The following is a 23175-nucleotide window of genomic DNA, read 5'->3' on the forward strand; positions in this document are numbered from 1 at the left end:
TATTGTGTTTGTTTTCAGTTTCATAGATTTCTACTCCTGGTTGTGTTCCTTTCTTTGTGTTTTAATTTTCTTCCTTTTTTTTCTACAGTGAAATTGTAGAAGTTGTTCTTCCTCCTTCAGGATTTTGTGTTAGCTAAGCCTCTTTGGGACTTGTGTCATGGGAATGAATATGCTTTGATTTACTATCCCTTCCCAGTGACTTGAAAATTTCTGTCTCAAGGTTATTCTTCATAGCAATAAGGACTGTTAGCTGAACATCACCAGCAAGGCCCGTTGGCTTTACCCTCAAACATTTTACACACACACACACACACACACACACACACACACACACACACACACACACACACACACACCCCGCTAAAATAATTGCATCATGTCATCTCTCTCTCCTGAAGTCCTATAACAACACCTACAGTCCTTTAACAACAACTCCTGCAGTCCCATAACAACTCCTGCAGTCCTGTAACAACAATTCATTAGTTGGCTCTTGTAGACCATAGCCATTAAGCCCCAAATAAACACACAGATACTTATATTAATTATAAACTGTTTGGCTATTGACTACCTCTCTCTTAATTATTAAGCCATAGCTATTAATCTATGTATTTCCACATGGCCTTATCTTGCCAGAGATGCCAGGCATGCTCTCTTCCCAGTAGCTATATGGCATCTCTCTGGAAGCCTCTCTCTAGGCTCTAACTGCTTTCAGTTTTCCTCCCTTTGTCTGCTCTCAACATGTTAATCATACTGTTAAGAGCCAGTGAGATCCTTCTAAGCTTAGACAAAGCATTCCTGCCATGCTCACAACCCTTAGTGGTTCCCTTCTAATGCAAAGTGAAATCTAAAACACCCACTGGTGCTCACTTATATCTGTGTGTACTTTTCCTTGGGAAGGATAACACAGATATATACCCACCCAGGGTGGGGAACTGACACCAGCATACATTCCACTAAAGTCCAATGTGGTGAACCAATGAGCTTGGAGTTATTTACAAGAGTGGAGGGAGGGGTTATTTACAGGAGCACAGATGACTCAAAAGCAACTGTATCACCAAAAACTCATCCCAACATGGGTAATGACTCATTGAAGCTGCAGCCTGGAGCTGTCAGCACAACTTGTAGACATCTGGACAGGTCAGAGTCCCCTTTCTCTGCAGTTGTTCCCTTCTGCTATAGTGGGTGTCAGGATCCTTGTCTTTCACCTTTCCCAGGCTTGTGAGGCTTGCTTACTTCCTGAATCTTCCCTCCTGCCTCTAAGAGGAGACATTTGGGCAGGAGAAAATTGCTGCACAACAACATTCTGTGACCCTGCCTTTGTGTCCTCTCCTTCTGTCCTACTCAACTTCAGCCATTGGTTCTTTGTATTCATCAGTTGGAGCTCACAAAACTAAATAATCACAGCCTGGCTGACAAAAAACAGAAATTCCATTCCTTACAGCTCTGAAGGTTGGAAGTGTAGGATCAAGGTGTCAGCAGGGTTAGTCTCCCTTGAGGGCCCTCTCTGTCACTGGCATGTAGATAGTTTCCCTCTTGTTGTCTCTTTGTCTAGTACAACACTGAGTTGGTTCTTGTAAGAACACTAGGATTAACATCGCACACTGATGCCCTCATGCCTCAATTGCTTGTTTACTAGTCTTTTCTCCAAGTGTAGTGGTGTGCTGAGACAGTCTTCGGGCTGTTAGCTATGAATGGAGATGCACAGTTCACTCTATAACATGCTTGTTGTCCCTGAGTGGGCCTGTGGGCATTCTTCTGGCTTTTTCTCTTCTGCATCTGTGCCCTAGTTAGACATGTAACTCACTCCCCAGCTTCCTCTGCTGTCAGAGAATTACATAGAAATCCCACCCCTTTGCTTTCTGTCCACTCTTCCTCCTTTGTTTTTCTACAAGTCTGGTGGGCCCCCCTTTTCTTGGTTTTTATTACTCATTTCATTTCCTGGTGGCCCTCATGAACCTGGAAGCCCCATGAGGGAGTGTAGAGAGGATCTCAGCTGTCAGTCACCATTGTGGCTCAGAGCAGGGAACTTAACTCTAATTTATTAAGGAGTGCCAGAATCAAGTCAGTGCCAGAGCCCTCTCGAAAAGTTCTGGTGTCATGCCTCCTGATGGGATTTGCCCTTAGGAAGGAATCTGGTTTTGTATCTCGAGTTGTACTCTCCCTGGTTGCACCTGCCCTTCTGGCCTGTGTCTGTCTTGGCATGGGGACCAAAGAGAGCTTTATTGGCATTCTGCAAGAAGGCCTTGCCCTAGATATCCTGGCATTCATACTTGGGTGACTCACTGCTGACTTCCATTTTTAAATTTTATTCATGTGACCATATAATACCGGGCCAGCCAGTGTCAGCAACCTGTCTGAAAGATCAGAAGTTCTTTTGTATTGGTGTTACAAAATGTAGATGGTAATAGTCTCCTAAATCCCATTATATTAGCTAAAAATAGCTCCCTACCTTAGGAACTGTGATAGGCCTATTATACCTAGGAGTGCTTGATATTGCCAGGTAATTTTACTTTTACACTGGCCTTAATTTTTATCAAATTTTATCCTACATTGATACAACACAAGATTGTAAAATTTTGTATAAAATCATAAATTGTGGGCAGTATTTTCATATATTTTAAAAACATATTTGAAAAAATTTAGTTACTTGGTGCTAGTATCTAACTTCAATTTAGCTGGTTTATTATATGCTCTTCTGTAGCAAAGACCCTTAGAATCTAGGGCCCTGGTTTATATCTGTATTAGTTAGGATTTTCTAGAGGAGAGCCAACAAAATAAACAAATAGTAAAAGGGGAGGAAGTATTAGATTGGCTTCCACACTACTAGCTATGTAGTCCAGCAATGGCTGGTTCACTCGGAGAGGATGAAAACTTGGTAGTTGCCAAATTCATGAAGCTGGATGCCTGAACAATCCCAGTCTGCTGCTGAAAGACTGGAGAATTCCTGGAAAGCTTCTGATGTTCATTCCAAGTATGGATCCCAGAGATGCTGGGTTCTGACCAGTTTAGGGATGAAGCAGCAACAACAAAGTAGATGAACTTACCAGCGAGACACCAAGAGAAGAAGGCAAAGCAAAAGTGTTTCCCTTGGACCTTTTGTCTAGACTGCCACTGGAGGATGCTGCCCAGATTTAGGATAGGTATTTCCATTTCCGTTAACTTAAGAAAATCTCACTCCGATGTGCTCAGTGGCTTGTTTCTTGCTTGATTCTGGCCAAACTGACAAGCGTGATTAACCCTCAGAGCATCTGTCTATAAATTTGCTATTACCAACCATAACAAAGTACCCTGGCTGATCTTTTAGTTTTTTAATTGTGTTTTCTCCTGTACCACAGGACACTTGCACATGGAGGGAAGAAGGATTCTGCCTTGATGGGCAGGTTAGACTATCATATGGCTGAGGTTTGAGTGTCAAGGCATTAAGCAATACGTAGCTGTTGTGGAAGGATGACATCATGAAGCTCTGGTGAGGTGCACATGTGAGGAATGTTGGCAGAGGCAGGACCGACCTCAGGCTTGTGGGAAGCACTAAATCCTGGATCCAGTGCTGTATAAACAGGTGGATATCAGCCAGAATGACCTCTTTGCCACAGTGGCAGCCTTAACTACATTAGTTTTCCTCTTTTAAAAAAATGTATTTATTTTTGGTGAGTCTTTAAAGAAAGAATCTGAAAAAAAAATCGAAGCCATTTTGGTGTATGAGTCTGAGATACTTGCCTTCCCTAGTGCACTACACTCTTAATTTTGTGGCCTTCTCAGAAACCAAAAGCAGACTGCCCGTCTTTCCTGATGGCATTTGAGTGGCTGGAGTTGCTTCCTAGGAAGGCCACAGGTATCCATTGCCTAGGTGTGCTGCACTCTATTCCCCTCCGAATCGTCTTCAGAGATTCTCATTGTTTATAGAGGAATTAGAAAAAAATCACCCCACTAAGCCAATTCTTTAAGGATTTCTTGAGTGTTTTCACTCTTCACACCAATTTAGCTGGTTTATTATATGCTCTTCTGTAGCAAAGACCCTTAGAATCTAGGGCCCTGGTTTATATCTGTATTAGTTAGGATTTTCTAGAGGAGAGCCAACAAAATAAACAAATAGTAAAAGGGGAGGAAGTATTAGATTGGCTTCCACACTACTAGCTATGCAGTCTTCAGGCCAGGAAAGTAGAATGGGTGCATGGACTAATCCCAGCTAGAATTGGGGCCATGATACCAGAGTGCTCTCTAGTGAGTGCAGAGGGCCAGGAAAGCCCACGGGGCATCCAAGGAAACAAGTGAGTTTTACTCTCTTCACTGCCTGGTGGGATCAGTATCTGAGTGTCCCTTTACAGATTGTGACTACCATATCCTCACTCACTGTGATTCCCATGGTATCCTTTGTGGGTGGTTGGGTGCTACTGTGGAGGCCGCAGGTGGGATGTGTTGGAAACACCTCCTTGGAGTGGGAGCTGACTCCCCATCGTCTCATGTCTTGTTCTGCTTCCCACTCAGCATTTACAGGAACCACTTATAGCAAATACTGGCCAAGTGTTTTCCAGAAACTCACAGCTAGGACATTTTCATACATTCCATCCTTATATAAATGTTTATCTCTTTACAATACACGAAGAAGGTTGAGCTCATGAACAGGCCTTTGCAGTTTAGGATTTGGGCAGGTTAGGAACTGCTTGTGAAGTCCTTCTACACAGAGACATTGCCCCTGGGAGCACAACAGGCACAAGCAGTCAGTACTAATGGTTTCTGAGAATATTTTCCTCCGGATTAGGACCCAGTCTGTGGAAATGTGCTCTGCTGAGTGACACCAGAGCCCTTTCTTATGATGAAGAGTAAGGTTGAAGATGTGTGGTCCAGACGCGTTCCACAGATAAAAGAGAAAGGGGACTGTGGAAGGCAAAGAACAGGAAGATGGCCATATCTCACTGTAATTAAGTGCAGGGAGCATACAGAAATGCAAGTTATGGGAGATCATGTAGAAATCAAGTGTAGTGGAGTTCCTTGTGAATGACAGGGCTGTTGGTTCCATGCACAGCTAGCCCCACCAGAGGCTAGAACTGTTTTCTTCATTGCCCACTCCCTTGTATAGTAATTATAGCAGTAAGTGCCTACTCTGCTGGTGTGAGGGATTCACAGGTGAGCTAGCCCTGTAAAGGCCTTGATCCTACCAGGAAAGCCAAGACATACAGTTTTTTCCCCCTGGGAGCAAAATATGAGTAATACACTAGGAAAAGAAATACAAAGAATTGTGAAGTTTTAGAGGAAGGAGTTACGGAAAGATTTATTGAGTAATTGTCATTTGAGTTATGTTTAAGGGCAAGTGTGGGGGAGGGGTTAATGTGATTTCTATAGGAGGGAGCCCATATCTATCCTGGCTTCTATAGGAGTGGACTCCTGTAACAAGAGTCCATTCTTCAACAGAAATACACAAGCTTTAAGTACAGGATAAGATGAAAAACCATATGGAAACCCACTACACTGTGTGTGTGTGTGTGTGTGTGTGTGTGTGTGTGTGTGTGTGTGTGTGTGTGTAAGGAACCTAAATGGAGTCACTTTGTAATGAGGGAGACAATGTCCCAAGTAGATATCTTATGCCACCAAGTAAAACCTTTGGGGATGGGAATGGGTTACATATTGATGACTTGTTGGCCAAAGAGGGCACTGTGGAACCCTCCAAGCATCACATGCTATTCCCAAGGCTATTGGTTGCTGTCCTCAACCTGATGATAATGTCCCATTACTGAAGACAACACTCACTTGTGTCATTGGGATACGGAGAAGACAAGCTGGTGCCTAACTAGAAACTTTATCCCTGTTGGCTAGGAGAAGTTGTAATAAGATGAAATCCATTTAAGCAGCAAGATTTCATAGAACAAAAGATTCCTTTTCACATTCTTTTAACTTCAGGTTGAACAGCTTATAGCTGAACTGTTTAACTGGGTTTTAGTCAGTAACCTTTCTAGTGTCGACAGTTTTGTATGTGCAAATTAGTGAATATGTTCTATTTAAAGACAGCTTTCTGAAATGTCCAGAAAATAAATGATAATTTCCTCCTCCCCATGCCTCAGATCCCTTCTCCTGAGCCAGAGTGGATTTGTGAATGGGGGCTCTATGCTGGGAAGTGAGGTGGGAGCTGACTTACAGAGAAACTCATCTCACTGCTGAGTCACTCACAAGAGCCTCGTTTAGTAAAGCAAGTCTGTCCAAGCGTGCTTCCGACAGTATCCTGGAAGGTAACTTAGCTCTAAGATGTCTGTAATGTCAACATACTGGTGCTAGTATGAAATCAGGCTTTAGAAGTGTCAGGCTTATTTTTCATCCGATAGCAACTACAAAAACAAATCCCATCATGCCATCTTTGCACTCTTGCACCATAAGCAACATCTGTATTCAGTCATATAGTATGAACAGGTCACAATTCTGCCCTGTGATCATGGGTACTTGGCCAAGATGCCGAGGGTTTCAGCTGCTGCCCTTCCTTTAAGCCCCACTTCACAATTGTAATGAACTTTTCTTATACACTGTTGCTCACCTTGGTTCAGAATGGTATAGAGACACCTCAGCCTTTCTTCTCCTTTGAGACTGAACTTGTGGTTCCCTCTGAACGAATCTTCTAGTTTGCCCTCTACATCCCACATGCACCTCTACCACAGAAAATGGTACTTCCTTGCCTCCTAAGCAATGTAAACAACTAAGGGAGTATGTCAGAGCAAAGGCTGGAAGTAAGTCTGTCTGACCTGTCCTACCCTTCTGTCTTCAAAATCAGCTGAAACTTTCAAGCTACTATTTTCTTCATGCATATCTTTTTTTTTTTTATGTCTGGAAAGTTGCACTGCAATATAAATGCAGTGTACTGCTTTTCATGAAAGGATCAAAGAGTGATGAATGGTCAGGGAATGACAAGGTGTGGATCTGGGATTCAGCTGCTAGACCAAGGGAGCCATACTTTGTGTTTCAGAACGTGGTCCTTGGACTTAGCGCATCAGAATCTGGGAGTTTGGAGGAATTCCTGATGCAAATCCTACTGCTGAATCAAATGCACATTTTGCCACAGTCTCTGAGTGACCTGTAAATACTTTAAAGTATGATGGACCTGGGGTAGTGAATGCCCATGGCACAGTGAACACAGGAGCTGTCAAAACAGAGACAAGCTTGTGTATGGTTCCTTCCTTTCCACCTAAGTACTCAGTTTCTACCCTTTGTCCTTCTGTAGGACTCATCTGAACTGCCACCTATGGTCACTCATCTGGTTAGTCATAACCTTCAGGTAGCTTCAGGAAAATGTTCCCAGGAATATTTTCCTCATTTGTGAAATGGAATATTATTCTAAAGACTTGTGAGGGCCACATAAACTGAACACTTGGGAGTTTGTGCCTATCAATCATTTGATTTGTAGTCTTTTTAAAGATTGATGTGAAATCTACATTTCACAAAATAAGGCATTTTACAATGAACAGTAGCATGCCATGCATTTGTAGTGTTGCACATTCACCATCTCTGTCTAATTCCAAGACATCACCACTTGCCCCAAACTGCCTTAAGCAGTTGCTGCTATTTTCCCTCCTCCCCAGTCCCAGCAGCCACAAGTTCAAGTGCTCACTCCGGCGTTCTTCATTCCTTAATGGTATTTTATATTAGTTATAGAAAAAAAGCAGATGTACTGTTCTCTCATCTATTTTCTTTGCTTTGAATGTCTTTAAAAATAGGAATATTGTTTACGAGAGAAACTTAGAGGATAGGTTTAGAACACCTTGTTTATTATTCCTTTTTGCAGTGTAAGGGGCCAGTTCAAGGTCTCATTCATGCTAAGCCAGTGATGCACTATTGAGTCACACTCTTGAGCCCCATGAAGGATAACTTTCAGCCCCGGGTTCCTGAAATATAGACTCAAAGTAGCAACACTCGTCTCATCTGGGGACTTTTCAGGATTATAGATCCCCTGGTCCACACTAAAATCAATGAAACACAGTTCTGGAGAGAGGACCTAGAATTAGGTGTTTTTATAGGTACAAGATCAAGTAAGCAAATCACTCCTTGAAAGAAACCAACCTGTTCTGATGCCTACAGGTGCCCAGCGCACCTGTACCTACCCTTGGGCACAGCAACACATGCAGTAGCCTAGGAGAAGCATCGAAGCCCGGTTCTCTGGAGGAAGAGTAGCAATGCCTCTGCTACTGCTAGCTTTCGGGTGGTCAAGAGGGTCAAATTCTTGCCTCCCCTCATTGATGTTGGGGTCAGTGGACACACAAACACACCTTATCCCATTATCTCTGCTGTTATTTTTCTTCCCACCTCTGCCTTGTTGACAGGGGTGGGCCAGCAGCTAGTGCTGTGATTGTTTCATGTTTCCCCCATGTCTGGCTTTTGTTGCACTATACCAAAGTGCAGGGAGCGTTTCTTTTTGGCTGATTAATGTTCAATTCGAGGTCTATTATGAACCTCCAGGCTTTAATTACTACACCATTACCCAGTCGATTCCTTGCCATTTTATATTTATGGCCTTTATTATGCCTTGGTATGTGCAACTGCCTAATTCTATTCTAAATACATTTTACCTCATTAACTGGATTTTATTCCATTTTTCTCATTTGTCCAGATTGTTATTTATCTCAGTTCCTTGTGTGTATTTTCTACTTTTGCTGTTTCACCAATCTGACCTCCCCTGAATTCTCCTCTTTCTTCCCTGGCCTGCATCATTCTCTTGCCCTCCGATACAGCCCCTAGACTTTCTGAACTGGGAATTCTTCATCCTGGCTGTCAGTAGTACTCACTCTTTCTTGGTTGTTGCTGACCTTTTGAGTTTCAGCTCCTGACATTGTAGGCTTTATTCATTTTCAGTTCTGTACAGCTGCTTTGTACATTTTAAATAGCAATTTGGGGCTCAGCAAAGTTTTGGTTTGGTTTTTGTCTGTGTCCTTAGGACTATGCTGCTAAAAATATTATTAGAATAATCTCTTAAATGTTCTTCTAGTAGTCCCTATTCCCATCAGTGTCTCAGAAAGTTAATTGTTTTAGTTTCCCGACTTGTGTATTTTCTTGTGTTCTAGTATAGCCCAATGTCATGCAATCTCTTGGGCACCCAGCAGCACCTGTGTTGAATCAGGCTACCAGCAGATTCTGGCACACACTGGAGTTTATGAACCACTGTTTCGAAGACATGCTAAAAGCATTTGAAGAGCATAATATAAGTCAGAGGCAGTGTTTGTTCCACCCAGTCCTTGCTTTGCTATAGAGCTGTTAATAGTGTACACAGAAGCTGTGTGTTGCATACTGTTATCTTTTGAGACCACTTTGCCCTTGAGCCATGAGACTGTTTCAGAAATACAAATGTTAACCACCTGGAATATGAGTTCCCGTGGTCACTGCAGCAGTACAGTCACCATCGCCACCATTCACGTCTCTGGTACTTGGGTCATGATGGTCTTCACACCCAGTTTTGTTTTCTATTAATCTGTATAAGCTTTTGTGGTAGGCATTTCTGCTCCACTTTTACATGAGAAAACAGATGAGAAAATATGCACAATGTTCGAAGTAGAATGTGTCAGAAGTTATCCTGGGATGGTTCCCATCCAGGGCCACAATTCCTTGTGGGTTAAACCCTTTCTCAGTCAAGACTGCTTAGTAATTCCTCTTTCACATTTAGTAGGACTCCTTAGCGAAAAATGTGTCCTTTGGGGTCAGGCTAACTAAGTGCTTGGCTGGGTCTGTCTATTTCTGTGTTGTGTGATCTTGGAAAACTTGAATGTGATCTTGGAAAACTTGAACATCTCTTTTCGTGTGTCCCCATGTGTGAAGTGGGGTGGTATTACACTTCAATTATGTATCCTGTGAGTGAAAGAAGGTAATGAGCGCAATGCTCTTAGTACGAGACCTGGGAAATAAGCTCTATGGTGGATACTTGTCTTTTGTTGCTGTCTTGCCTGAATTCTTAAGGCTCTTTTTCTGTTTGGTGTATTTTCTCTGGAGCCTCACTCCCCTCACCTGCAAACCTGGTGGCCATGTGACTCTAGTGAACTAGCAGGCAATGGGTCTGACTTGCTGTGGTATGCTGGGTTGCATGAATACCTTCTATAATTACAGAACTCTTGTTTTGCCCATTAAAAACCATCCTTTTAGTACTTTGATATGTTTGTTTAATCCCAAGGACTTGCTTAAGATTTGTGTTCACAATTAGCTTCTTGAACAGCCTTGTTGAGGTGGCCTTGTGTTCTTCTCTGGATTTCTGGGAACCAATCATCATTTCAGTGGAGACGGGAGGAAAAGTATTCTTGCCTCACTGCCAGCTCTCTTCACTAGGAGACAAAGTTGCTTCCTCTCCACCCTTGGAGGAATGTAGTGTTGGAGACATAATCTAACATTTTCCAGAGTGTCTGCCGATTCTGTTGTTAATGCAGAAAGACCCCTGTGTTTGGGGTATTGTGAAAGCTGATTGCTGAAAATCAGGATTTCGATTTACTTTTTGGTTTATCATAAGGTGAGAGAGGCACTTCTGTTTCTAGGCAGAAGATGGGTTTTATAGTTTTGTGTGTTTTTCATGTCATTAAAGGTTCTAAGAATGAATGTTTCACAGTGGCTCTACATAATTAGTATTAGGATCTCAATGACAGAAGCAGGGTACCATGAGGGGACTCATTGTGGGATTCCTTGCTCATCTTTGTGCTGTTCCACCTTGTATCTCTGGGTGGATTTCTGCTTTCATAGGGCATACGATTTCCCAGCCTGTGCTTCCAGTGGTAAGAACACAACCAGATCTCTAGACCCCTAAAAGAACAAGAAAGCTTCTGGCTTGCTTTCATGTGTCCCCATAGGCCTCTCGCTGGGGAGGTAATCTTTTACAGTTAGGATTTTAGTTTAGTTGCTGGTAAAAGCGTTGCATAAATATTGGCCAAGGGCCACAGAGGGAGCAGAAGGCAGAGTGCAATAGAGAGAGAATGAACCCTGACTCCAGGTACGTCGCTTCCATATGTCACTTCCCAGGCACAACAGCTCCATGAAGTGGGTGTTTTGGGATAACTGTAGACTTTGGAGGTGCAGTGTCTTATGCAAATCACATTGGTGAGTAGCAGCTCCATGGCCCTGGCCCTGTGTTAGAACTGGACAGTACTGACAATCCCTCCTCTTTGGAGAGAGCAGAATTAGACCCTCCTCACTGTACTCGGGGCCCATGAAAGCAGCCCATGCCTTCTCACACCCTCAGTTAGAGCTAAAGCAACAAAAAGGAGATTGAGAGTGGGAGAAAAACCTCCAGTGATGATAGGGACATTAACAGCCAAAGGGCTAGCTAGCTCCAGGCCTGGCCTTAAGAACCACTGAATGGATTGTACTTAGCAGTGGATAGAGCCTCAATGGGAAACGGAAATAAATGTATCAGAGACAGCACACTGAGTGCTCATCAGCAAAGGGCATGTGTTGGCAGTCTGGCCTGTCAGAAATGTGTGCCTGCCTGGTACTGAGCATCTAGAAAATCAGCTGATCTGAGCATGCCATGGGGAAATGGGATGTATGGAAACTTGTGGGGGCCACAGAAACTTAGAAATGTCTTTTATTTTAGGGGCACTAGGGTTTCTGGAGCTGCTTTACAGAAACAAAGGAAAAAGCACCACACACACAGAGAGAGAGAGAGAGAGAGAGAGAGAGAGAGAGAGAGAGAGAGAGAAGAGAGAGAGAGAGGCGTCTTCCCTTGGCTTAATGTTTCTGGAGCTACTTTACTGAGACACAGAGAAACTCACACACACACAACACACACACCACACACACACACCACACACACACACACACACACACACAATTTCCCTTGGCCTAATTGGTTTAAGCCCACTGACTTTCATGCCAGGTGTGTGAAGCCAGTATATACTCATGTACTCTTAATGGGGCTTGGAGAGATTTGTTAATGGAATATTAGAAAGAAAAAAAATGAACTCAAAATACTCCTGCATAAGGCTCCTGGGTGCTGGGATTACAGGCAGCTTGTACTACCATGCCCAGCTAACACTTTAAAAATTGAACTCCAAACTGAACAGAGGTTGGCTGTGAACTCACATTTCCTCATGGTTAACCCAACAGTCTTGAGAGTATAATATTCTTTAATATGTTATGCAGCCCTGTGGACATGTTGGGGATCAGTTACTAGACAACAGGTAAAGGCAATCTGTGAACTGCAAAATATTATATATTGTATAAAGTCCATTTAATATTACACAGGTATCTGGTATTCTTATTTTGTGAAGCATAAAGATTGTTATAACTTCTTTTGGTTTATGACATATTCTAAAATAGTCAATAATAGTGCTTTTTAAGATTTCATTCATTGGGAGATAACACTGCTCTTGCAGAGGACTTGTGTTTTGTTCGCGGCACCCACATTAGGTGCCTCATAGCTTCCTACCACACCAGGTCTAGGAATCCAGTGACCTCTTCTGGCCCTCATGAGTTTTGCACTCTTGTGCACATGTGTTTGGTTTCTGTCTGGGCTGTTGTCTCAGAGAAAGAAACTTCAACTGAGATAGTGCCTCCATAAGACTCTGGTGTAGGCTTAATTTGGTTTTATTTTTTTCCATACAGGGTTTCTCTGTGTAGTCCTGGCTGGAACTCCCTCTATAGACTAGGCTAGCCCTGAACTTAGAGATTTGCCTTCCTCTGACTCCCAAATTATTGGATCAAAGGCATGTGCCACCATTCCTAGCTGACATGTCCTTAGTGGTTGATATGAGAAGGCCCAGCCTATTCTGAGTAGTGCCAAGCCAGGGCTGATGGGCTTTGGTGCTGTAAGAAGCAAGCCAGAAGGAAGAAGCCAGTAAGTAGCACCTCTCCATGGCCTCTGCATCTGCTTCTGCTTCCAAGATCCTATCCTGTTCGAGTTCCTGTCCTGACTTCTTTGATTATGAACTGTAATAAGGAAAAAAAAGCAAAATAAACCCTTTCCTCCCCATGGTGTTGCATCATAGCAGTAGAAACCCTAACTAAGACACAGTCTCAGAATATAATTTAGGGTAAAGGAGAAAATAAAGATTAAAGAGTATGCATTGATAATTCCAAATGGAGCTTCTCTAACTGGCTCAGGTAGACATGACTTATTTCAAAATATTGAAATTGGATATAGTTATATAAGTGTGTTTAAAAAGTAAAAGCTACTTTCCTGTAGGACCTCTCACTATGGTAAAACCTGATTAGTAACAGTTGAAATGACAATTTCTAAATTACTCTTTCAAAATTTTCCACCTAAACACTTGAACAAGGAGCTTTAAATACTGTGCCTGCCTTGACTGCAAGAAATCAGGAATGAAGGTTTGTTTTTCTTTGGGCAGGTAAATATGAGAAGATAGATGATGCATTAAAAAAATAAAGAGAAGGGCTTCTCCAAGTGATTTACATATTGATTACTTAAATTACTACTTAATTTAGTGCCTGCTAATAAACTGTGCCTTGGAAATGTTTCCCGAACATTTATTGGCTGCAGTAATTCTACCTAGTGTATGCGGATCACATCCTCATTAAATATTGATGCACTCATGAAATGTTAATAGAATGTTAATGTGTAATACAAGGGATGTGCTCACTGGGAGCCTGGAGCTGGAGTGAACTACCTGTCTCTGGCTTTGCTTTATGTCCTGTCTGCTCACTGTTTTCTCCAGTTTGTTTCTCATTATCAGGAGATTCACATTTCTCCCTGATCTGCTGCCTCAGATACGATTTTTTAAAAAGAGAAACAAGGCTTTCTGATTGATGGGAATGCAGCTGTTCTCTCTTCCTGCTTCTTCAACCAGGAATTCCTGCTTTGAACCAGAAAGAAGTCTGTTAAAAGAAGTGGGGGATGAGGCGTGAGGTCTGAGGACACTGTTCATAGCATACCCTGGCCAAGAGCTAGGGCTTCAAGGACTCAGGAGATGACTCTGTCCAGAAAGACCCCTACCCTGAGTGTCCACATCACTGCACTCTTGGTAGTGGTCTTGCGTCAGTGATAAGTCAGCCTTTGTCTCCCTCCTTTTAGATTTCCTTTCCCTCTTCATCCTCTTGCTTGAGCCTCTCCTGACAACTGGGTTTCCATGGCCACTCTGCTGCAGCCTGGCCTTCTTGGGTTCTAGGCTCCAGATGCTGCCCTGAAGGCTCCAAGCCCCTTTACTCAGTAGAGCAGGCAGTGAGGTGTCCTGATGTACACCTATTCACCTCAAAAGGCCGTGACCTTGATCTCTCTACCTGGGATGTTTTACTGCTCACAGGCCCAGGCTCAGCAGGGTGTTGATCTTCCTCTGACTCTCAACAACCAGGGAAGCATCCTTGACCTTGACCTGCTGACACAGACTCACAGAGTTTCTCTCTTAGTGGCATGTGTGGTGGATAGGAGCTGCATCCTAGCTTTTCATCTTTGTCTTCATCTCAGAGTACATGCACAGTGAAGTCATGGCACTTTTCTATCTTGTTTCTTACTTGGAGATGTCAGGTTATCTTCCTGATATAATTTAGGGTATATGCTCAATTCATATTGTTGGTTAAGTGAATAAAACACTATCCCTGACTCCCAAAAGTTCATAGTCTAGAATGGTGCCATAGTCTATTTTGTACTATTATAACAAAATGTCTGAGGATGAGTAACTCTCTAAAGGAAAGAAATTTATTTTGGCTCACAGTTCTGGGACTAAAAGGCCAAGGCCCCACGTATGGTGAGTCAACAAAAGGTGAGGTATGCAGGGCATACAGGGTGGCAACAGAAAAGACACACACACACACACACACACACACACACACACCCCTACCTACCTATACTCATACTCTTCCTGGTGTCTATTGACCTGTCTCTTCTTCTTCCCCTCATTTTTCCCACCTCCTTTATAAAACTACCAGTATTCAGTCATGAGTATTGCCCTGATGACCTTATGACCCTATCTGGTCCAGATCACATACCACAGGCCCTTCTCCTAAACACCAGTCTTAATCCCTCACAGTGGGGTTTAAATTTCAGCATAGCCTGGCTCTGGAAAGGGGCACACACTCAGAGACTGTCTCCAAACTATAATAAAGAAAAAACTGAAACACACTGTACAGCATCCTTGCAGATGCTCCTGGCAGGCTAGCATCTAAAGAGGAATGGCAAATCAGGGATTAGGCGTCTGGCCTTACAGGGCAAGAGTTTCAGCAGTAGCTTCATATGTGTATAGTGTGGTTCTGTGTGTGTATAAAGTAACCAGCCTCCTCAAGTATTATTGCTTTTGTTGACATATAACTTTGGACTTTATTTACTTTGGAGAGCTGGTGTGTTCTGTTTTTGTTCTATCTATATGAAAAATGGTTCCCTTAGGTTTAAGCAGTGAGATCATTTTGAGTTAACTATAGGAGATGGGAGGATTTCTTATGAAAAGCAGAATTTTCAGAAGATGGACTGAGAAGCCAAACTCTGACTGCATGAAAGTATCCCCTATCTGAAGAATAGGAGATCTGGGATTCGCAGAGGCTCCCTCTAGTTTTACTCACTGTCACTAGCATCTGTGTAATTCCTGCACTCAAACTCTGAAGACACTGTCAGCATGGGTAGGCCAGCTTTCCCTGTTACAATAGTTACTTTTCTTGTCACTATGACTTACTGTCTGACTGAAAGAACTGATGGAAAGATGGCTTTCTATTCTGGCTTATGGCAGCACAGGTGTCAGGCAACATTGTGTCAGAGCAAAGTGGTCACATTATAGCAGCCAAGAAGAGAAGAAAAATATATGGGAGGCATCCAGGGGAAGATATAGCCCACATCTATACTCCCAGTAACCTACTTCATCCAGGTAGGCCACACGTGCTCCATTTCACTACCTCTGAAAATACTGTCTTTTATGGCTCCATCAAGGAATCTACCCATTGATTAGATCAGAGCCTTGTGATGTAATATGTAATGAGACTTTGTCCCACCAGCCATCTGCCAAATAATGGCACCTAGACTTCTTTTTAATTATGAAAGCTTGGCCTTTAGCTTAGGCTTGTTTTCAACTGTCTCGTATAACTTAAATTAATTTATATTTTTATTAATCTATATTCTCCCATGTGTCTTTTACCTCTATCCCATTCTGTGTGTCCCACTTATTTGGCATCTCCCACATGCCTAGATTTGAGTTTCCTCTTATTTCCTGGAAGCCCCACTTATCTCTCCTGCCTAGTTATTTCCAGAGACACATTTTTACTGTATAAACAAATATTCTGCAACATCTCCCCATTTTGTCTAATTAAAAAGGGAAGGTTTTAACTCTATCATAGTAAAACTGTATACAATAAGAACAATTATCAAGTAAGGATTACATTCACAATGTTCAGTCTATTTGTATTTGACAAGTTTGGAGAAATTACTCTATTATCTATTCTATATTAATGAATCCAACATTTTATACCTAAACCATTTTTATCATTACTTGTATTACCATGCTAAAAATATCCTTTTAGACCTTAAGACATTTTCTTAGATAAACAACTTAAGCTTTTATGGTAGCCAACCTTATAAATGTTATATCTCTTTTGCAAGTTTTTTTCTAAATTTGGTAGCAAGGAAAATTGTAAAAGTAAAACTATTCTTTGACCCCATCAGATACTTGAAAAGGATATAATATTACCCAAGTAAATAGGAAGTGCAAAGCAAGCAACTTCCAACACCATAGAAATAACAGAAAGAGTTGGCTGCCTGGAGAGTCACCCAGAGTTCCTCTGTGACATTTGTGCATTCATCTTCAGCCTACAAGCCTAGAATATCTGATGAACTTTTCTGTGAAGCAGGGATTTTGAAGGCCTCTTCTGTTCTACCTTGTCTTGGCAAAGTTCAGCAGTCACCTTCTATTGTGTCCTCCTTGTCCAGTTTGGACAGCATACTGTCAGCAGTCAAGGTAAGGGCAGTTTCTTGCCCAGTGGCTAATTTTGCCACAATAAAAGCAAACTTCATATGGAGTTCTTTTTTTTGAGGCTCATTATCCTTTTATGTAGTAGATTGGTGCTTATGGGGGCAGACGTGTCTTGCTGTTATGAAAAATCTTATGTTATAACACATCTTTAATATCATATCTATAGGTCTCTGAAGTGTTTGAAGGCTAATTTATATCTAAACTTTATCTCTGTTTGATCTTGAAAACATACCTAACATGGCCATAAATTTGCTTGTTATAGAGAGCTAACTACTAGCCTGCATTTCTTATCATCCTTAATAGCTTTCAAGGATTAGAACTTTGCATTTTTAATGAGCTGCATAGGTAAAATACATTAAACAAGAGTAGAAACATAGTAAAGTATGTTCTAACAAAAATAGTTAAATTTGTATCAATATACAAAAAATGCATACCAATGTAAAATATTTGAGACTAGTGGTTGTTTTAAAAGTAGACTCAACAATCCACCCCTTCTATCCTATCATTTCTATACTAAATCCCCCACTTTTCCCTTCAGAAAGAGATCCCTGAATCTAATCTCCTTTGTTTAGTTTTAGCCTTGACCATGACCAATAACAACTTGTAACTAACCCCCACTTAATGATGATAAACATGTATAATCCATTGAATGACCAAAAAGTACCTACTCCACTTCTTGGGATTGTGGATGTCATGTTCTATAGATTGCTTCCTGTTGTCTAAGAGTGACAGCATCTCTAGGGGCACTGAGAAAATTAAGATAATGGTCAAGTCCTGGGAGAGTTAGCTCTGTCATTTGTTGTCCAGTCTGTGTGTGATGGGAAAGTGCAGGGCTCATATGAAGTCCTAGATGGAGTAGTGCATGAGGCTGGACCATCTCAGTTAGCAGCTTTCAAGTTGTTATGGATGCAAACTTTTGAGGAAACTGCAACAGAGCCATTCTGAGAGGCAGGATCTCATGGGCTACTTGTCTTCATTGGTGTCAGGTCCTTTTGTTCTGAAAATACACAAACATTTAAAGGTAAATATATATCTGCATTAACACAAGTATGGAATTGCAGTTTCTACAAGCCAGCTAAAAACAATTTTTTGTTTATGAACGTGTAAAAGGCATCTGTTAACTTTATAAGTTTGTTTCGACTTTATAACCAAACCTCTATTCATGCCATGTGAAAGGATGGCATGTCATAATAAGTCACGATGATTCGGTAGCTAACAAGGTTTATTATCTAGTCTCTGAGCTGTTCTCGTGCAAAGGGATCAGTCTATGCATCACCTGATTTGAAGGCTATTTTTGTTTTGTTTTGTTTTGGGAGGGGGGGTTCCCTCATGTCTGTAGCCAAGATCTTCAGAAGTTCCCCACCAATCAATTGGTCTCTATTAATTGTGAAGGAATCCATAGCTTTTTGTCTCCTGTGGAAACAAAAGCATAACCTCTCCCCCAAAACAGTGTATTTCCTGACTTCCATTTTGAAGTCAAGACATCTCTAAAGTATATAGGTTGGTTTAAATTAGTAGTCCCTTCCATAATCCAATGTCTTTCAGCAGCTGCCATTCTCTCATCAACATTCAAAAAATTCAAAGTCAAGAAAGCACTATACAAGATCCAGATGACCTGTGTATTTTCCATCCTTATGTAGCTTATTTTGTTCCTTTACTCTTTAAAGACTTTATTATTTTTAAACTATTTTTTCGATGACTCTCTATACCCACTTTTACTGTAGCTGTTTACATGTTTTCTCAGTCTTTACTATACACCTACAGCCTTCTCTAACCACATGAGCCAAGCCTTAAATCTACTGCATGGCACTGGCTGGCTCAAGCCAGCAGTGGAATGGAACTGAGTCTCTGTAAGCTGCAACCCACCTGAGAGACTGCCGGACTAGGAAGCCTTGTCTGGCTCTGTATCTGCGTGTTTGGAACTTTAAAAAAACATTTTTTTTTCAATTCTATGTGTAAATTCGTGTCCCCACATTGGGTGCCAGTAATCATTTCTGGAAATGCCTTTCCAGATACATGCAGAATTGTGTGCCAGTCAATGTGGATGGTTTATATCCAATTCAAGTTGGCAAGAAAAATAAATCCCTTAAGTTGGTGAGGTCTCTGAGAAGTACTCTGGTTGGTCCACTTCATGTGTTTCCCAGGCATGATTCAGTGAGACCATGCAAAAATAAGGAACTTTTAGCAGGAAATAAGCCATGGAAATGTTGGAATTGAAGTTGCATTGGGTTGCTGTTCCTAAGGAAGAGAGATGGCCTGGAAGACAAGGGTGATGTCCTGTCACTTAAGTAGTAAATCTGTATTGCTTCAGTTTGTAAAACTCTTTGCAGGCACCTCTGTGCAAATGAAAACCAACAAGCCAAGCAAAACATCTTCCTGAAGGTCAGAAGGTTGTAGAGGCTTGCGAAATATCAAAGTCTTAGGTGCCATATTCTCTGTGTTCTATTTAGTCAAGGTCCAAATAGTCACTGGTTAAAGATGACCCACAGTCTGGGTGTTCCTTTCTATGTCTTTATTGTAGTGAGCCAAGAGTCTTGATGTGTTCAGTCACAGAATTCCTTCTCTGACCACTTTCTCGTCTCTACACAGATTGTGCTTGAGAATAGCAGCCGAGAGGATAAGCATGAATGTCCCTTTGGCCGTAGCAGCATAGAACTGACCAAGATGCTATGTGAGATCCTGAAAGTGGGAGAGCTTCGTAAGTACTAGTTTATATGCCCTGTGGGTGTAAAGTTTGGCAGATGCTCAGCGTCCAAGGTTGAGCCCCATCTATGTAATGAATTTCCCGAGTGCTGACACCTTCACATGCCTTTATCATAAATCCATTCTCTGTCTACAGGAAGAAAATTTGCAGGTATTGTGGCAGTTTCCAGTATTCTAAAAATGAGTACATATTACAACTGCCTCAGTGTTGGTTGGATAAAAGATCTGTTGTGGATTTCTTTCTTGTATTATAGTTTTAATCATTCTCATAGACCATTTCCTTTACTTTCTTTTGAAACAATTTTTCTCTATAAAGAAAAATTGAATACTTTAATGAAATTCTCTTGCTTCAAGTGTTTCAGTTGTGAGGAATATTTACTCTAAAAAAAGAAATATTGAAGAAAATGAGTATCTGAAAATGAAATATTGGCCAGGGATGAGCTTTGGGCTTTTTTCTTACATTACTAAATTCATGTGAGGACATCCAGGAAAAGAGATAATAATGTCCTTGCCTATTGGCTCACTGGTGTATTCTAGCTTTACCATGAAGGCAGATATGACTTAATCTGCTCCCAATGTCCTTGCCAATGTCAATTCTCCTTAAAGCAGCCAATTCTCACTTCTACCATCCACAAAACGGGAAAACACAGAAGAGTCCTTCCTTTTAGGCTTAATTCTAGTGCTAGAGAAGACTATTTGTATCAGGAAAATACTGCATGTGGTATGTGGTTCTGTTCTGAAAAGCACAGAAAGGGCCACCTGCTTTTAATGATGTAGAGTAATTAATGGAAAGGAGGAGTCTGGTGATTACATTGAAAGGGGGTTATGTTTTATTTACATTTGAGAACAAGATATAGGTGCTGTTGAGAAAATTTAGGAATTAATAAAGAAAAAAACTAACAAGTTGAGCTGTTGGACTAAGCAAGAGCCAATCATCTTTCATTGGCTGCCAGTTGGGAAAAGTAGCTGACATTGGCATGGAACTGCTAGGGAAGGTCATTGCTTATGAGGTCCTAGTATTGCAGAGTTGCATGAGGATTGGGGCAGCCTACCCAGGGGAGTCTGTTAATTTGTGCTCTGCTCTGAGTGTTGAGATTTCAGCTCACAGGGATCCCTGATGTAGGTTGTTTGCCTCTTCCCTAATGGAGGTTGTTGTCCTTGGTACCACTTACTATTTGTTCAGCTTAAGTGTGTAAGCCCTAAGTCAAACAACCCCATGGAATCTCTCCATCTGATAACAATTTAGTGTTTATTCCAGTTTCAGGGAGGGAACTGTTTAAAGTTTACTAACAAGGCTATCTGAATCTTTGCCTTTCTAGAAAATATAGACATACCAGGTTTTCTGTGTTCAAGTTACTGAACTGCATTGCTCCTTTCACCCACCTTTCCATCTTTCCAATACTATATGTTGGCATCTTGATCTCATCAGGGAAACAGGAGGAATATACTTGTGCTGTGATGTTCCTTGCGCCACTTTTTGTTCATCTCCTTTGCCCTGGTGTCATAGTCTGCCAGAAAAGTGGCATGGTGGCCAGGGAAGAGATGTTGGCAATGCAAAGGAGATGTATTCTATCTAAATTACTCACCAGAGTCATTGTGCTCTTCTACCCTTCCCTGGTCCCCATAATCGAACACTTAGAAAGGTAGCATTTGGGGTGAAGATCTAAGTACTGTCTTCACTTTGTAATGTCAGTGAGAGGGACCTGTTAGTGGCATAATGTTCAACCTGAAGTGACTGGCTTGGGAAGCATGGTCAGATTCTGGAGAGGGTTGTAGATTGGGCAAATGTGGACCTGACCTGACCTGATCTGGCCTTCTGGTCTGAAGGACCATCTTGGTAAAGGAAAGGAACTGAAGTGGCAGGAGTCTGAGGCTGCAGCCATCTAGCCAGTTTCCATTCTATGTTTGTGGCTGAGGTTGAGTTGGTGGACTTCACAGTTTCTAGCCTTTGGCAGTATAGATTTGATCTTGCCATAATGTTCAGGATAGTGACTGGACCCCACTCCTGGACTGAGATAAGAGGGTAGAGATGAAGGCAAATAGTCCATGGACCTGGCAGAGTGATGTAACTCTTCTTCTTCCATCTCCCAGCTTCTGATGAAGAAAAGTCCTAGGCATTCTTTATAAGTCACTCTGCAGGTGCTTGAGCTGCCTCTGCCTGGAGGCTGGACTTACTTGGCAGAGTTGTGGTATTTTCCCTTCACCTCAGATAAGGATACCTGTATCCATTCGCTCAGTAAAAATCTACTGAACATTTATAATGCGTTACATTGTGAAGCTATAGGTGAAGGACATAGGGTCTCTCTCCCCAGGAACTTCCAGAATTTCTTAAACTTCAGAAAGTGAAAAGATGAGCTGGGGCAGATAACTTATCCTCTGATTTTAAATTTATTATGTTTTTAGAATAATGCCTATTTGTGATACAGAGCAATTTTTCAATATTTTGATAATTTCAAGTATAACTTTTCAATTTGACCTCCTGCTAGCCATCATCTGCAAGGGCCATTCTGGGCATCTTTCAAGGCTTATAGAGTGTTTTCACTTCTCTGAAGTGAAACATGCCCAACTGAGTTGTTTTCTGCTCATAAAATATGAAAGGACAGCTGTACTCTGATTGAATGCTAGACATCAAATGATAAAACACCCCATGGTAAGAGGAAAATTGCTTTTTTAAATGGATTGCCTTTTGCTCAGTGCCATATTAAATAAGTTACTAATATGAAAAACAAATTTGAATGCACCCTTATGTTGAAGGAGATACCTATTTTTCTTCTAAGGCAAATTAGTTTCACATGCAAATTCATCTTCTTTTGGTTAATTTGCCTTTTTCCCCCTTCTCACTCCTAAGTTCACAGTTCTGAATGCTTCTCAGATTTGTGTGAATAATTGACCTTGAAAACATGGGTCAGTTTAACTATGTTAACTACTTCTGAGAGGTAAAGAAGTTCCCATCTAAAAATCTAATGGGTAGGGGCAAAAGGATGTTTACAAATAGACATATGTAATTTTCTAGAAATTATTTATCCATATGTTTAATTTTAGGTTTCTTTGAGGAAATCTAGTTTGCCAATTATAATTTTGTATCTAAAGCAAACATGTTAATTTGTATATGTGAACATTTTCTTTTTGGTTGCTTAAGTATACACATACACTATTCTGCTTGCTAGTTATTGGGATGTCAAGAGGCAAATATTATCTCTAATAGTATGGCTTAAAATAACATCTATTTCTATTCTCAGAACACTTTATCAAGGTTATTTAACTGAAGTCTGTAACACCCAAGATCAATAATATCTATGTTTATTAATGAAGGAGGTCCTGTTCTGATGATATATTGTATGGAGTCACTCACTAAACTGACACTGAGGATGCCCAGGGAACTGGGCAGAAAGGTAGGAAAAAATAATAGCATTTAGAGGTTTGAGGGAACCAACTTGGAACACAGAACAGCCCCTTGTTGGGTGTCTTAACATACGTCTCCACTATTTTGAGCTTCTGGTTCCTTATCTATAAAATAATACCTGTTATGCAGTTTTTGGAGCTTAAATGAACTAATGAACATTGATTTAGTTGAAACACCATTAGGATTCTTTTTGTTTATGGAAAGTCTTGCTTTCCATAA

General features: G+C 41.3%; 1 protein-coding gene across 3 annotated transcripts in view; it reads left to right on the top strand.

Annotated features, from left to right (window-relative positions):
• The window catches only part of Elmo1 (engulfment and cell motility 1), a 523874-nt gene that overhangs the window by 275158 nt on the left and 225541 nt on the right, over nt 1–23175 (top strand). For all 3 annotated transcript variants that reach the window (XM_027409370.2, XM_027409371.2, XM_027409374.2), the window contains one exon: nt 19440–19548. In XM_027409370.2, coding sequence (XP_027265171.1) covers nt 19440–19548 — 109 coding nt within the window. The remainder of the gene's footprint in view (nt 1–19439; nt 19549–23175) is intronic.

The sequence above is a fragment of the Cricetulus griseus genome, chromosome 3 (genome assembly GCF_003668045.3).
Source record: "Cricetulus griseus strain 17A/GY chromosome 3, alternate assembly CriGri-PICRH-1.0, whole genome shotgun sequence".
Taxonomy (NCBI): Eukaryota; Metazoa; Chordata; class Mammalia; order Rodentia; family Cricetidae; genus Cricetulus; species Cricetulus griseus.